The sequence below is a fragment of the Pipistrellus kuhlii genome, unplaced genomic scaffold (genome assembly GCF_014108245.1).
Source record: "Pipistrellus kuhlii isolate mPipKuh1 unplaced genomic scaffold, mPipKuh1.p scaffold_m20_p_1, whole genome shotgun sequence".
In the NCBI taxonomy this organism is placed as follows: domain Eukaryota; kingdom Metazoa; phylum Chordata; class Mammalia; order Chiroptera; family Vespertilionidae; genus Pipistrellus; species Pipistrellus kuhlii.
The window spans coordinates 196597581-196611999 of NW_023425404.1; the positions used below are offsets into that span (position 1 = coordinate 196597581).

The 14419-nt window shown below is 56.0% G+C and overlaps 1 protein-coding gene across 3 annotated transcripts in view; it reads right to left on the reverse strand.

Moving 5' to 3' along the window:
- The window catches only part of EVC2 (EvC ciliary complex subunit 2), a 31773-nt gene that overhangs the window by 13055 nt on the left and 4299 nt on the right, over positions 1-14419 (reverse strand). For 2 of the 3 annotated variants that reach the window (XM_045574217.1, XM_045574219.1), the window contains exons 3-10: positions 12680-12866; positions 10986-11104; positions 10653-10706; positions 7366-7500; positions 4502-4641; positions 3556-3880; positions 2475-2714; positions 1289-1464 (exon numbers count right to left, since the gene is read on the reverse strand). In XM_045574217.1, coding sequence (XP_045430173.1) covers positions 1289-1464; positions 2475-2714; positions 3556-3880; positions 4502-4641; positions 7366-7500; positions 10653-10706; positions 10986-11104; positions 12680-12866 — 1376 coding nt within the window. The remainder of the gene's footprint in view (positions 1-1288; positions 1465-2474; positions 2715-3555; positions 3881-4501; positions 4642-7365; positions 7501-10652; positions 10707-10985; positions 11105-12679; positions 12867-14419) is intronic. The other variant, XM_045574224.1, reaches the window with a different exon arrangement.

Here is a 14419-nt window from a genome sequence, read left to right on the forward strand (position 1 = left end):
TGGGCCGCAAGTCCTGGGGACAAGCAGGAACCAGCGAAGTCTAAGAGGTAAGAGTAGGGAGCACTCGGTGAGGGGAATTCTGTGAGTCACCTTGACGGGCCACGGTGCTGGTTATACTAGGACCTGGCTTCTGGGGTGTCTGTGAGGCTGTTTCTGGATGAGATTATCCCCTGGCGTAATTGCATGACCTCCACCACCCCTTTCCCAGTAAAAAGGGATTTTGCATTATTTATTTATTTTTCTAAGGTGTTTTTTTTTTTTTTTTTTTTAATATACTTTATTGATTTTTTAAAGAGAGGAAGGGAGAGAGGGATAGAGACTTAGAAACATCGATGAGAGAGAATCATCGATCAGCTGCCTCTTGCACATCTCCTACTGGGGATGTGCCCGCAACCAAGGTACATGCCCTTGACCGGAATGGAACCTGGGACCCTTCAGTCCGCAGGCTGACGCTATCCACTGAGCCACACCGGTCAGGGCGGGATTTGCTTTAAAATAACCCGAGGCAGAGTTGTAGAGCCCCATCAGGGTTGGCCATGAGTTGGCACCTGGTGAAGTTGAACGATGAGCATTTGGGGCTCATGGTACGGCTGCTGAACTATCTTGCAGGTTTTCTTCTTCTTCTTCTTTTTTTGTTTGTTAATCCTTGCTCGAGGATATTTTTCCCATTGATTTTTAAAAAAATATATTTTATTGATTTGTTACAGAGAGGAAGAGAGAGGGGATAGAGAGTTAGAAACATCGATGAGAGAGAATCATCAATCAGCTGCCTCTTGCACATCCCCCTACTGGGGATGTGCCCGCAACCAAGGTACATGCCCTTGATCAGAATCGAACCCGGGACCTTTCAGTCCATAGGATGACGCTCTATCCACTGAGCCAAACCAGTTTTGGCCCCATTGATTCTTAGAGAGAGTAGAAGGAAGAAAAGAGAGAGAGAGGGAGAGAAATAGAGGTGTGAGAGAGACACATCGATTGGTTGCTTCCTGCATGTGCTCCATGGGGGGCCAGAGATAGAATCAGCAACCCAGGTACATGCCCTAGATCAGGAATTGAACCTGAGACCCTTCTGTGCACGGGCCAACACTCTAACAACTGAGCAACACAGGCCCGGCTATCGTGCCTGTTTTTAAATCCTACAACGAACCGGAGTCTTACAATCAGAGAATTTTCTTAAGACGTAAGGAAGGAGCGGACAGAGCCTTCGGTGAAGAACAGAGCAGCGGCTTCGGGCAGGGAATGTGGGCTTGGCGGCCGGTCTGCGTCCCGAGGACGCTCCGGGGTTTACCTCTCATGCTTCTGGATGAGGAGGGTGAGCTGGGCGGCGGCCGCGCTCAGCAGGCCCTGCGCCCGCATCTCCGCCGCCTGCATGTTCTGGACCAGGTACTCCCGGTGGCCAAAGCGCTTGCTCAGGTGGCACCTCTTGCTGGCCTGGAGGAAGTCCATCAGCTCCTCCACTTCCTCCTGGGCGGAGAGAAAACCAAGGGCATTTGCTGATTAAAAATCTAGAGGATGCTTTCTAGACACTTAAAATATCCCACTTCCTGTTAAAGAAAATAACCGTGAGCAGGAAGAGGACCACAGACCGGCCACCAGCCAGGTGACGCCACGCATCCGAACCCCTCGTGAGGAGGGGGATGGATTCCCTCCTTGTCCCTCTCACTGACCTTCTGCTGGGAAAACCTAGAGCAAAGGGAGAGGCTGGTGGTTCTCCCCCAGACCCAGTGCCTTCTGGGAGTGGTCGTGTCTTCCCAGAGGCTCAGGATGGCCACGGGTCTCCTCCCAGCACCGCCCGGCGCTGTCGCAGCCTCACGCACTGGGCCTCGCCAGACCAGAAACCTGGTGTGTGACGGCACACGGTGAGGGCACTGTGTGTGCATGTGTGCGTGTGTGTGTGTGTGTTTACATGTGCTTATTCATGCCGGCCTCGGGAGAAATTCCACAGCCATGTCCACGGTCTCACAAACTATCTCCACTCGCGTCAGGAGATGTATTCGGGCTGCACTGATGACACTCACACTCAAGCGTTTGTGCAGAGACACATTCCCAGACACACCTGGCCCAGGCCGTATCCCCGCACAGCACGTTTGTGCACACACACCCATGCTACCTCAACCACGGGGCCGGCACTGGCTTTCCTGAGCCCGCTCACCAAGCCTCCGCCACGTCCGAGAGTGTGGGTGCTCTATCACCCCTTCTAAGAAGAGGAAACCGAGGCTCAAAGAAGCTGGACAACTTAAGCTGACACAGGCGGGGTGGAACTGGAATTCACATTGGGGTCAGCCTGAGTGCCAGGCCTGTGTCCAGGCCCCCGCTTCCCGTGCTTCCCGGAAAGTCACGCAGAGGTCAGGAGCCGGTGCCGGGCCGGGTCCTAGCTCCCCGTCCGCAGCAGGAAAGCAGCGCGGGCTCGGCTTGGGGAGGAGCCATCCCCGGCGCTCAGGACACGGCCCCACAGAGGGACCTGCCGGCCTCACCTGCGCCCGGGAGTAGTCCTGCAGCAGCAGCGCGGCGGCCTCCGGCTGCAGGTCCCCTCGGAACACAGCGCCCCGGACCTGGGCGAAGAAGATGCCGTGCAGCTCGCTCCTCTGGAAGACGGCCAGCTGCCGGTGCGCCCGCGCCAGGTCCTCCTCCTGCTGCAGCGCCAGGGCCCGCCGCAGCTGCTCCTGCTCCAGGCCGTGCAGCGTGCGCAGGAGGCTGCTGCACTCGCCCGCCGACTGCCAAGAGGGGGCGGCACGAGAGAGAGGCTGACCTGCCGGACAGGCACACACAGGCCAGCACACACACACACACACACACACACAAGCGCGAGCGCGCTTACACATGCAAACACAGCAGACATGTATGCACACAGTCACCTTTCGTGCACACATGTGCACATAGCACACGCACACATGTGCATGCAACATATTCACACCCACAGCAGACATGCACACACGCAGTCACCCATCATGCACATAGCATATGCACACACAGCAGGCATGCACATATGCAGCCACCCACCATGCATACAGGTGCATGTAGCTTATGCACACACAGCAGACAGGCACACACACACATGCAGCCACCCACCATGCATACACATGTGCACATAATGTATGTACACACGTGTAAGCACATGGCATATGCACACACACAACCATCCACCATGCACACTCACATGGGCACACATGTGTACACAGGGCACACACACACCATGCCTCACGCTGACAATGAGGAGACTGCTGGGCTATAGGATGGATGGATGGTTGGGTGGTGGATGGATGGATAGATGAATGGGTAGATAGATGGGCAGGTAGATAGATAAATGGGTGAATAAGTAGAGGGGTGGGTGGATGGATGGATGGATGGATGGATAGGTGGATGGAGGGATGGGTGGGTGGATGGATGGACGGATGGACGGATGGACGGATGGTTGGATGGATGGATGAATGGGTGGATGGGTGGGTGGGTGGATGGATAGATGGTTGTGTGGATGAATAGGAGGGTAGGTTGCTGGCTGGATAAACGGATAAATGATGATTCCCCAAGAGGAAGGGGGAGGTAGAGCAGCCTTACCCTCTCGCTAACGTGCTTTAGCAGTTCTTCTGCCTCCTCCATGGCCGCTGCTTCCCTCTGGAACTGGTTTTCTGTCTTCTTTCTTGTTTCCAGGTCGCATTCAGCCATCAGAGCCACCATCTTCCGATCATACTCCTCCTGCACTTCCTTTTCCAGCATCAGAAACTGCTTCTTAAAAGCAGCGCCCATCCTCCTCTCTGCCTGAGGGGCGAGCTGGCCCCTGCTGCTCAGCCCTCTCAGGAGAAGGGCAATGACATCCTTGCTAATGTGGGTTCGACAGGCCTCCAGATTGGAGTCTGCCCGATTCAGGGTTGCAATCTCCAACCTGGGGACACAAAGGCCGGGAAGTCCCATTACATAACGCTGCCAGCAACCAGAGGCCCCGGCCAGGAAAGCTCTGCGGGTTCCAGTTATCTGTAGGCCAGGCCTTCCTCTTCCCCTCCTCCTCCTCTCCTCCCTCCCTCTGCCCACCCAGTGACTGAACACCAGTGACGGAGTAGCAGATTCTTTAAAATATTTATCTTTATTGATTTCACAGAGAAAGGGAGAGGGAGAGAGATAGAAACATCAATGTACCTTCTTCCCTCACTCGATCTCTGAAATCAATACAAACTTTATTTTAAAATAATAATGCCACTGCTCGGGGGAGCACTCCCATGAGCCTCTCAGAGGTAACCAGCTGGCCCTGACCTTCCCTGTAGCGCGGTACTCATCACACTCTGACGGGCACTACGTCAGCCCGTTTCACACACACACGATGTCTATTCACCTCGCCTCCCAAGCACCAAGCACGGTGTTCAGTGCATGGAGATGCTCGGTGACTCTTGAGTAAGGAGTGACTGCATGAATTCACGAATGAATGAAACATGCCCAGCATTCGCTCTCATGCCACTCCAGTTAAGCTGCTCACCACCGCTAAGAAAGCATCAGGGGACTAGAATCTTACTCTTCCAAGGCTTGCAGCATGCTCCCGGGGTCTTCTGAGGACAGGATGCCAACCATCTGGTCATTCAGAGCAAGATCTTCATTCACACCGTCAGCCGCCGTGAACTGGGAGTGCTCCAGCCTGCTGTCCTGATGCTGAGCCTTCGGGAGAATTGCAGAAACAATGGGGTAGGCCTGGTCACAAATGTCACGTGTGGAAAAGTCAGGAGGGAAGGTGGGGACCTGCAGTTAGAGAACCTGGCTGGCCGCACCACTGTGAGCAGAGTAAACTCAGGCAAGACACTGTACTTCCCTGAGTCTCTATTTTCTCATCAAAGAAATGGGATCACAATTTTATCCACAGAGTTATGTGGATAAAACAGAGCAACGAATGAATAGGCCATTGCAACCAGTCAAGACCTATACAAATACTTCACCATCATTACCATCAACTGTGCTGGCAAAAATAAAGAAATATGTGGAAAGATTCCAATCTGTGATGCAGGAAAGAAATACTGCAAGTGTTTTCAATCTTAAATCAAATCCACACTTTGCTTTCCTCTCTGCCGTTGTAATGATCAGCCTTTGATCTTCAGGAAATGAATCCTGCTCCTACATCAGAGTGAGGGATGAATTTCGTTCTTCTGTGACTGATCACAGCTCCGGGGGTAAGCAGGTGCCCGATTAGATGGTCGTTTTCCTCCTCACTCCGGCCTGCCAAGGACACTGGGGCTGACCTCACACTGAAATGACCATTCTCTCCGCTGAGGAAGCAGAAGCAAAATGAACCAGGTGGACCCTCCAGAGAGGGGGACCCCCAGAAGCCAGGTGCCAGCCTACATCTGGCCACTTAAAGCAAGTGTTTTACTTCACGGGCCTCAGTTTCCCCAACTTAAGGAGGGAGAAAGATGACAGATGTTTGTCCAAGTTGTTGGGCCTCTGGGTAACAGCAGCTCCAGCCTTCCATGGCCTGAAGGAGCGCTGACTCCCAGCAATGCCACCTGGCAGCAGTGCCACAGAGCTCATCTCACTCAGTGAACTGCTGTCCTGCTTTCCCCAATACCACCACCACCACCACCACCACCAGCAGCAGCATCACCATCATCATCCCCATCACCACCATCATCATCACCATCACTACCATAATCACCTTCACTACCATCATCACCAACATCATAATCACTATCACCATCACCACCACTACCATCATCATCACCATCATCACCATCACTACCATCAAATCAACACCTTCATCATCATCACCATCACTACCATCATCACCAACATCATAATCACTATCACCACCATCATCATCACTACCATCATCATCACCAACATCATAATCACTATAACCATCACCACCATCACCATCATCGTGTAAAGGAATATTATAGTTGGCAGGTGACTTCAACATCAAGAGTCTGGCAGGCTTCTGACCAGAACACAGAATTGTAAGACGAAGTGACTGATTGCCCAAGGCCTTCTTCATTCCTTCACACATGTATTGAGTGCCTTCTAGGCACCAGGCTCTGCAGTGGGCAATGGGGATGTAGCAGACAGCAGACACCATCTGTTTTCTGCCCATATCCCCTCACCCTTGCCACTTTTGTGCCCACCAGCCAAGAGCCATCAGCATCAGAGCCGGTGCCTGGGAAATGTCTCCCTTCATCTTGCCCTCCACCTCGGCCTCAACCAATAGCCATTGGGCCTTGGTGGGTAAATACGCCAGCTCCTTCCCTGAGGTTCATTCCACTGTCCCCAGAGTGCCTGAGTGCAATACAGCTCCAGCTGCCCACAGGGGAACTGGACTGGCTGCCTTCCCTCCTGCCTCACTCGCCCAGCCCCCACCATCATCCCCTGGGGTGCCTTCCCATAGTAACTTCCTGCATTTGGATGCTGGTCTCAGCAAGTGCTTCTGGGGGAGCCCAGGCCAAGACAGGAATATGGAGACTGAGGGCTTCACAGCGGGGCCCGAGAGAGGAGGGAAGTGCTGGTGGGATCCACAGGGCCTCGTGTGGAAACCCAGAGAGAAGCCCTCACTGAGCCGGGAAGTGGCCAGTGCTGACGTCCAGGACAGGCAAGGCCCGAGCAGAAAGGGCAGGTCAAAACCATGCTCACTGAAGAGCAGAGACTGAAGAAGCTTCTGACGTGAGCGTGGAGAGCTCGCGCTCCCATAGAATGCCAAGTCCGTGGGTGGAGGGTGAAGCAGAAAGTGGCAGGAGCGGTGGGCAGAGGCGGGGCCAGGGGCTTTCTAAGCCAAGCGAGGGAGGCCGGGCTTCCCCGAGGACGAAGGGAAGCTGCAGCGGCATTTCGGCGGGAGTGTGGAGCAGAACCCGAGTGAGGGGGCCCAGGCGGTGTATGAGACGACGGGGCTGGCCACACAGATGGGCCAGCAGTTACTCAGCGAGACCGCAGGGGTCCTCCACACCGGCCCTCACTCCCATCATCCAGGGAGCTTTTATAAATGAGCAGCGGCTCTCACCGGTTTGGCTCAGTGGATAGAGTACCAGCCTGTGGACTGAAAGGTCCCAGGTTCGATTCCGGTGTGGGCACATCCCCAGTAGGGGGCATGCAGGAGGCAGATGATGGTTGTTTTTCTCTCATCAATATTTCTAACTCTCCCTCTCCCTTCCTCTCTCGTAAAAAGTCAATAAAATATGTTTAAAAAAAAACAAAAGAAGAAAAAGAAATGAGCAACGATGGGGACACATCAGGGACAACCCAATGTCCTGCAGGGGCCCGGACGTGAGCGTTTGTTCGCAGGTCCCCGGGGGATTGTGATGTCCACCCAGGATTGAGACCCACTGAACTGGAGGATAAACTTCAACTTCACAACCGTCACCAAGCAAACGACCCCCCGGGAAGAAGATGCGCCTGGAGACTCACCGGATGCCTGGTGAACATGCTTCTCTTCAAACACGGATGCCGAACCATGAAGAAAAGGGTGACCCAGGTCAGCGCAAGGGAGGCGAGGAAGGCCACGAAGAACGCGGCTGCGTGAAGGCCATGGTTTGGGAGAACCTACGGGGACAAGAGCATGACAGGGACTCACCGGCGGCCGAACTTCACGTCTCTCAGGTTGAGCTACAACTTACTTAGAGCAGAACAAGGATGGACCCAGCGTGCCACCTACGAGGGGTTCCCGTAAGAAAAGTCTAGTTTATGTTTTCCCTTCTGTCGCCTGTGCTAGTGGTGTCACAGCCAAGAAATCATTGCCACCCCAATGCCAGGAAGCTTTCCCTCTATGTTTTCTCCTAAGAGTTTCATAGCTTTAGATCTTACATTTGTCTCTGATCATCTTGAGCTAATTCTGGAAGATGCTGTAAGGTAAAGGCTCAGCTTCATTCTGGAGCACCCCCGTATCCCCAACATCAGTTGTTGCAATGGCTGCCCTTGCCCCCATGCCATGGTCTTGTCACGCTTGTTGGAAATCATTTGACTGTACGAGGTTTTATCCTGAGCTTTTTATTCTATTCCACTGATCCATGTCTCCTTTGCCAATACCACAGTTCTGAGGACTGTAGCTTTGTGGTACATTTTAAAGTCAAGAAGTGTGACTCCCAGTTTTGTTCTTTTAGGTTATTTTGGCAATTCAGAGTTCCTCGAGAGTCCATGTGAATCTTAGGATGGGTTCTCCTATTTCTACACAAAGATGCGCTGGCATTTTGACAGAACCTGCATTGTCTGTGGACCAGAACAACTCCAGGTCTTCCGGGCCTCCTGCGAGGATGGCCGTGCTCCTCTTTCCCTCAGCGGCACTCTGTGGTGCTCAGTGCACAATCTTTCTCCTCATGGTTACGTGTCTCCCCCAGCGCCCAGTTCTCTTCGATGCTAGATTATGTTTTCACAATTTCCTTTTTGGATTGTTCATTGTAAGTGGAGAGAAATGCAGCTGACTTTTGTGTGCTGAATTTTTAATAGTGTAATGCTGATATCCCAATGTAACATTTTTAAAGAAGATACACAACTATATACACAGAAAGATCCCAATTTCATTAAAATAAAAATAATATCCATGCACACAGACACATATGTAACCTATGAAGAAACCCCCTGGGACTGTGTTGAGTATGAGGACTTGATGAGTCTCCTCTCTAGGATTCTGTGATTTGCTTAAAAAAAAAAAAAAAAAAAAAAAAATATATATATATATATATATATATATATATATATATATATATATATATATATATATTGGGGGGAGGGATCCTAATCCAATGACCGTGTCCTCATAAGGACAGGGTGATGTGGAGGCAGACACATACACACACACACACACACACACACACACACAGAGAAGGCCACGTGACCACGGAGGCAGCCATGGGAGTGATGCAGCTACGAGCCAGAGGAGGACTCCTGGATTCTCCTCCGAAGCCTCAGAAGGGAACATGGCCCTGTCCACATCTTGATTCCAAGACTTCTGGCCTCCAGACCTGGGGAGCAGAATGTTTCTGCTGTTCTAAGCTCCCCAGTTTGAAACACTTTCTTATGGCCGTTCCAGGAAACTGAGGAAGTGTGTTATGGCTTCGCATCCTTCAGTCATCAGTGAACCCCCGCTCCCGAGTCCGGCTCCTCCCCCCTCATCACACTACCTGCGTCCCGGGGCCTGTGGGGTTTTCCTAAAATATTGCTGACTCCAACCTCCCACAGCATGGTCAGCTACTGGCCTGACGGCCGGGAACCAGACATCAGTTCTGGGGCAGAGACTGGGACAGAGTTACAGGCAGGACCAGACCCACATTCCCCTCTCCCCTCCACACCTACTTGATGACCTAGAACAGGTCAACTGAGCCAGGCCACCTCGCTTTTCTCCCTCTCCCTCCTCCACAACCTCAGTCTCCACCTTGAGATCCTGCTCTACTTTGGCCAAGAGAATCTGAAGCTCAGAGCAGTGCGGTGGGCCATGGAGCGGTATTGTAGTGTGGAGGGCCGGGGAGCAGTGTGGAGGGCCGGGGAACAGTGTGGAGGGCCGGGGAACAGTGTGGAGGGTTGGGGAGCAGTGTGGAGGGCCGGGGAGCAGTGTGGAGGGCCGGGGAGCAGTGTGGAGGGTCGGGGAGCAGTGTGGAGGGCCGGGGAGCAGGACCTTGCTTATTGAGCAGCGCAGCTGCAGGAATGAACTCCTGGACCTAGAAGAGGGCAGTGCCAGGCATGCTCTGCAGACCCACCCTCATTCTCCCTGCCTCGCCTCCGATTCCTACCTTCTGACACCACGAGATAAGCAAGTGCAGGTGGAGACTGCCTCCTGGGGCAGGCCCTCTCACAACCCTTACTTCTGTCTCCTCACCCATCTTCATTTATCAGTATTGCTTAATGAAGCTAGGTCTGCTCCCTGGACTTCCCTCTGCCATGAAGATGGCTAGAGAGCAGTCAGATCTCAAGACATACCTTTATCATCATCAATATCAGTGTCATCTCCACCATCATCATCACCATCATCACTGACACTATCGCCATCGGAATCCCTGCCACCATCCTCCTCCTCACCATCACGTCATTATCACTGTCATCTCCATCACCATCATTACCACCATCACCACCCCTACCCCCACCATCATCATCATCATCACTATCAGCAGCAACATCACCACCATCACCATCACCACCATCATAATCATCATCACCTTTACCATCACCACCACCATCATCACTATCATCTCCATCACCACCACCATCATCATCATCACTATCAGCAGCAGCATCACCTCCATCACTCTCAGTGCCCTCTGCCCCGTGGCGACCATGTGTGAGCATGCTAGCTACAGCACCAGAGATGTTCGAAGAGCTTCATGTGCATTAACCCATGTACTTCCCCCAAGGACACCCTAAGGTAGGCGCTGTGTTGGTCACTATCTTACAGATTATAACGCCAGCAGCAGCCGGTTATATCCAGGCCCCGGGGCCCAGAGATGGTCCCCAGTGGGCCGGGACCCACATCGGCAGTCTGGCTGTAGCTTTCGGGCCACAGCCGCCTCTGGGGCTCCGGCCTCAGCAGCCCTTCCCCCGGAGCCCTGCCTCGGTCCTCAGGGGCTGTGTCCCTGCGACCCCACACTGCGCCCAGCCCCAGCCTGCCGTGGGCACGGCCAGCCCCTCCCAGGCTGAGAGCGGGGACGGTGCCCCGTGGGCAGAAACACACGCGGGGCAGCCGGGGCGCCCGGGCTGGCGTTCCTTACCGTCACCGTGTCCTCTGCCGTGACGGTGAGGAGGGCTTTCAGCTGGGTCCTGTTCTAGAAAACAAACAAACAAACGAGGACCATGCTGGCCAGCGGGCTCTGGAGTCTGACGCGCGGGGTAACGTTTGGTATCCTCCCCACCCGCTGTGCCTGAGCCCGAAGGGGCCCTGACTGCTGGGGTGTCAGAGCGGGCAGGGGTCTTACAGTCCGTTGGGGGGAAGGTGGGAGGGAGGGAGGGAGGGACAGAGCAGGGGGACAGATCGTGTGCCCTGCGTGTGGGGTTGGAACCCTCCTCCCGGGGGGCGGGCAGGGCAGAGCGGCGCAGCCACACACCGTGGACGCCGCGGAGCCGCTCCGGAAGGCGAGCAGGGCCGGCAGCAGCAGGACCTCTCCGCGCCCACGGGCCCCGGGCTCCAGCGAGGCCGTGTAGCTGACTGAGAAGGCGTCTCCGACTGCTCGAGAGGAGGCACGTGGGGTCAGGACAGGGGCCTCACCCCAGACCCCTCTTCCCGCCACCCCCCAGACACCCATGTCTTACCACCACCAGACAGCCACGCCCAACACCCCCAAACACCGTGTCCCGCCACCCCCCAGACACCCACTGCTCACAACCACCAGACAGCCACACCCAACATCTGACAGCCACACCTGACACCCCCAGACAGCCACGCCCAACACCCCCAGACAGCCACGCCCAACACCCCCAGACAGCCACACTCAACACCCCCAGACAGCCATGCCCAACACCCCCAGACAGCCACACCCAACACCCCCAGACAGCCAAGTCTCATCACCCCCAGAGAGCCCACCAACACCCCCAGACAGCCACACCCAACACCTCCAGACACCCACTGCTCACAACCACCAGACAGCCACACCCAACATCTAACAGCCACACCCAACACCCCAACAGCCACACCCGACACCCCCAGACAGCCACATCTTCAAGAGGAAGTGGCCACGAAGGCCCACGTGGGCAGCAGGGGAGCCTGTGAGACCCCCCACCTGTTAGCGGGGAGAGCATGCCCACCTTGGGGCCCTGGCTTTTCCCTTGGGAGGGGCTGTGGGCAGGTGCCAGGGCAGGAGCCCCTCTCTGCTCCTGTGCTGTCACACCTGCCCCCCCCCCAGCACTGCCTGGGACGGTCTGTCTCCCGGGGCAGGATGTGTTCAGCTCCCTCTCGCAGGAAATCTGGACCGTGCTGTTTGGTTCGGAATGCAGGCAGGACATGTCATCCCAGCATCCCACCCAGCGAAGGGAGGGCCTGTGCAGGGCTCTGGGCCGTGGTGAGAGGGTACCCACTGCCGCGCGGACTCCGCCAGGCGGCACCAGGCCCGGCTGGGAGGGGCAGTGCAGGTCGCCTGGGCCTCAGTGGGCCGGGCGGCCTTACTACGCATGTCCTCCAGCCTGGCTCCCCGTGTGACGGGCTACGGCAGGCTGACATGGGGCCACCTCTGTGCTCCGCCCTCTCCAGCACCCGACACGCCCCTGCTCACTGCGTTGTGGTCATGTGGTGATGGATGTCCTGGGATTCACTGTGACTCCATCTTTGCTCATGTTCAAAATTTTTTATAAGAATGGAATATATGGCCGAAACCGGTTTGGCTCAGTGGATAGAGCGTCGGCCTGCAGACTGAAAGGTCCCAGGTTCGATTCCAGTCAAGGGCATATGTACCTTGGTTGCGGGCACATCCCTAGTAGGGAGTGTGCAAGAGGCAGCTGATCGATGTTTCTAGCTCTCTATCCCTCTCTTTCTCTCTGTAAAAAATCAATAAAATATATATATTTTTAAAAAGGATGGAATATCTGTCATTTTTTAAAGACTTTCCCCAGATGCTCTCTCTCTGTAAGTTAAGTAACAGATCCAGCCTGTGAGATGCAGATACTGGAAGGCAGTCCCCTCCTCTGACAACCCATCCGCCGGGAGGACGAACCGGGAGAACACGTGTGCGGTGTCTGAGATCACGCCTGCGGGCGACCCCCTGCCCCGTGAGCCTGCCGCGCCCCGTGCCGGCCCCGCCGCCGTCACCTTGCAGAAGCGGCCTCCGGAAGGCCTGCAGCCCCGCCGCGGTCCTGTTCCCCGCCGGCTCCCGGACAGCCAGGCCGGTGATGTTGTCCAGCAGAAGCAGGTCCCACAGGTCGGCGGCCCCCGGCGCGGGGGTGTTGTTCACCAGCAGGCGCACCTGGGCCGTGGGTGCCACGCTCGGCCCCGACACCTGCGGGGGATGAGGGAGGGCGGACTCAGCCTTGTCGCTTTTTAAGAATGGAATATATGGCCGAAACCGGTTTGGCTCAGTGGATACAGCGTCGGGGCGCTCGGCCTTGTCGGCGGGCCTGCCTCAGATGGTGCTCCCGTTCGACGTGGGCGCGTGAGGCCCGGCAGAGGTCCGTGCGCACACGCTCACGTGTATACACACGTGCAGGGACACACGCATGGGCACACACACTCATCCTTGCATGCACATGGCATGAAAGGTCTCTAGGACAGAGGGCACGAGGATGTCACAAAGGTGCTGAGAATTCCCCAGGCTGACCTGGAGGCCCGGAGGGGTCTGGCACAGCCACGCTGTGGCCTGGGGACCCTGGGATACGGTGAAGCCGAGAGGAAGCCCCCGGCACAGAGTCCAAGTCAGGCCAGGGAGCGTGACACTGGTGCCACCGAGAGAAGCACGCGTGGTCGGTCTCACTCCCCGACGTGGGAGAGGTGGCCCCAGAGCCGGCCGGGGCCTCTGCCTGGCACTGGTCTCCCTAGCCGGCATCTGCCGAGCCGGCTCCTGCCTGCCGGCTGTGCCCTCCGGGTACTGCCCGGCATGCCTAGCTCGGCTGTTGCAGGCAGCCCAGAGCCCAGCAGCGGGGCTCCCCACCCGGGCTCTGCAAGCGCACCCTGCTCCCCTCTGACTCACCTGCCACCCTCCCTCCCCCTCCTCCGCCCGGCCTGCCCCCAGGAGGGTGACTCGGGGTCACCAGTGCAGAAAGCAGGTTGGAGACTGTGTGTGCCGGGCACGCCCCCGTGGAAGGGGAAGAGGAAGGTGTGTGTCCAGATACATGCACACACACACACACACACACACACACACGTGGAGAAAAGGTCTGGAGAACAAGGAGGAACGGGAGCACTCATTGGAGGGGGCGGGGAGCAGGACACCGAGGGCCTGGGAGAGGATGAGGGCTGTGCCCAACGGCTCACTCAGACGGCTCGGGCTGCCCTCTCCCCCCTCTCCCCCATCCTAAGGGAAAGGCTGGCCCTACACCAGCCCCTGCGGGACTGACCTCTAACGCCCTCGAACTCCTGGTAAGGGGGTCACACACCTGTGATCCCTGTGGCCTCAGGCCACAACAGGGAGTGCGTGCTCACAACGGGATTCCTGGTGGGGCCACGGGCCCCGCTGTGTCAGGATGACCTCCGTCTGGGGGGCTGGAGACTCAGTCGCTGACCCACCCCCCATAAAAACCCTGGACGCCAAGGCTCAGGTGAGCAGCCCTGGCGGAGGTCACACTTCCCGGGAAAGTTAAACGCTGTCCCACCGGTTTCCCTTCGCTGACTTTATTCCGCCTCCCTTCGCTGTAACGGACTCCGTGAGCACAGCCGCTTTGCTGAGTTCTGGGAGGCCTTCTGTCTGTTTTGCTTTGTTAAGCCTCACCTGAGGATATTTTCCCGGTGGCTTTTAGAGAGTGTAAGGAAGAGGGAGAGACAGAGAGAGGAACCTAGAGGTGAGAGAGACACATCAACTGGCTGCCTCCCGCACATGCCCGGATCAGGGCCTGGGAT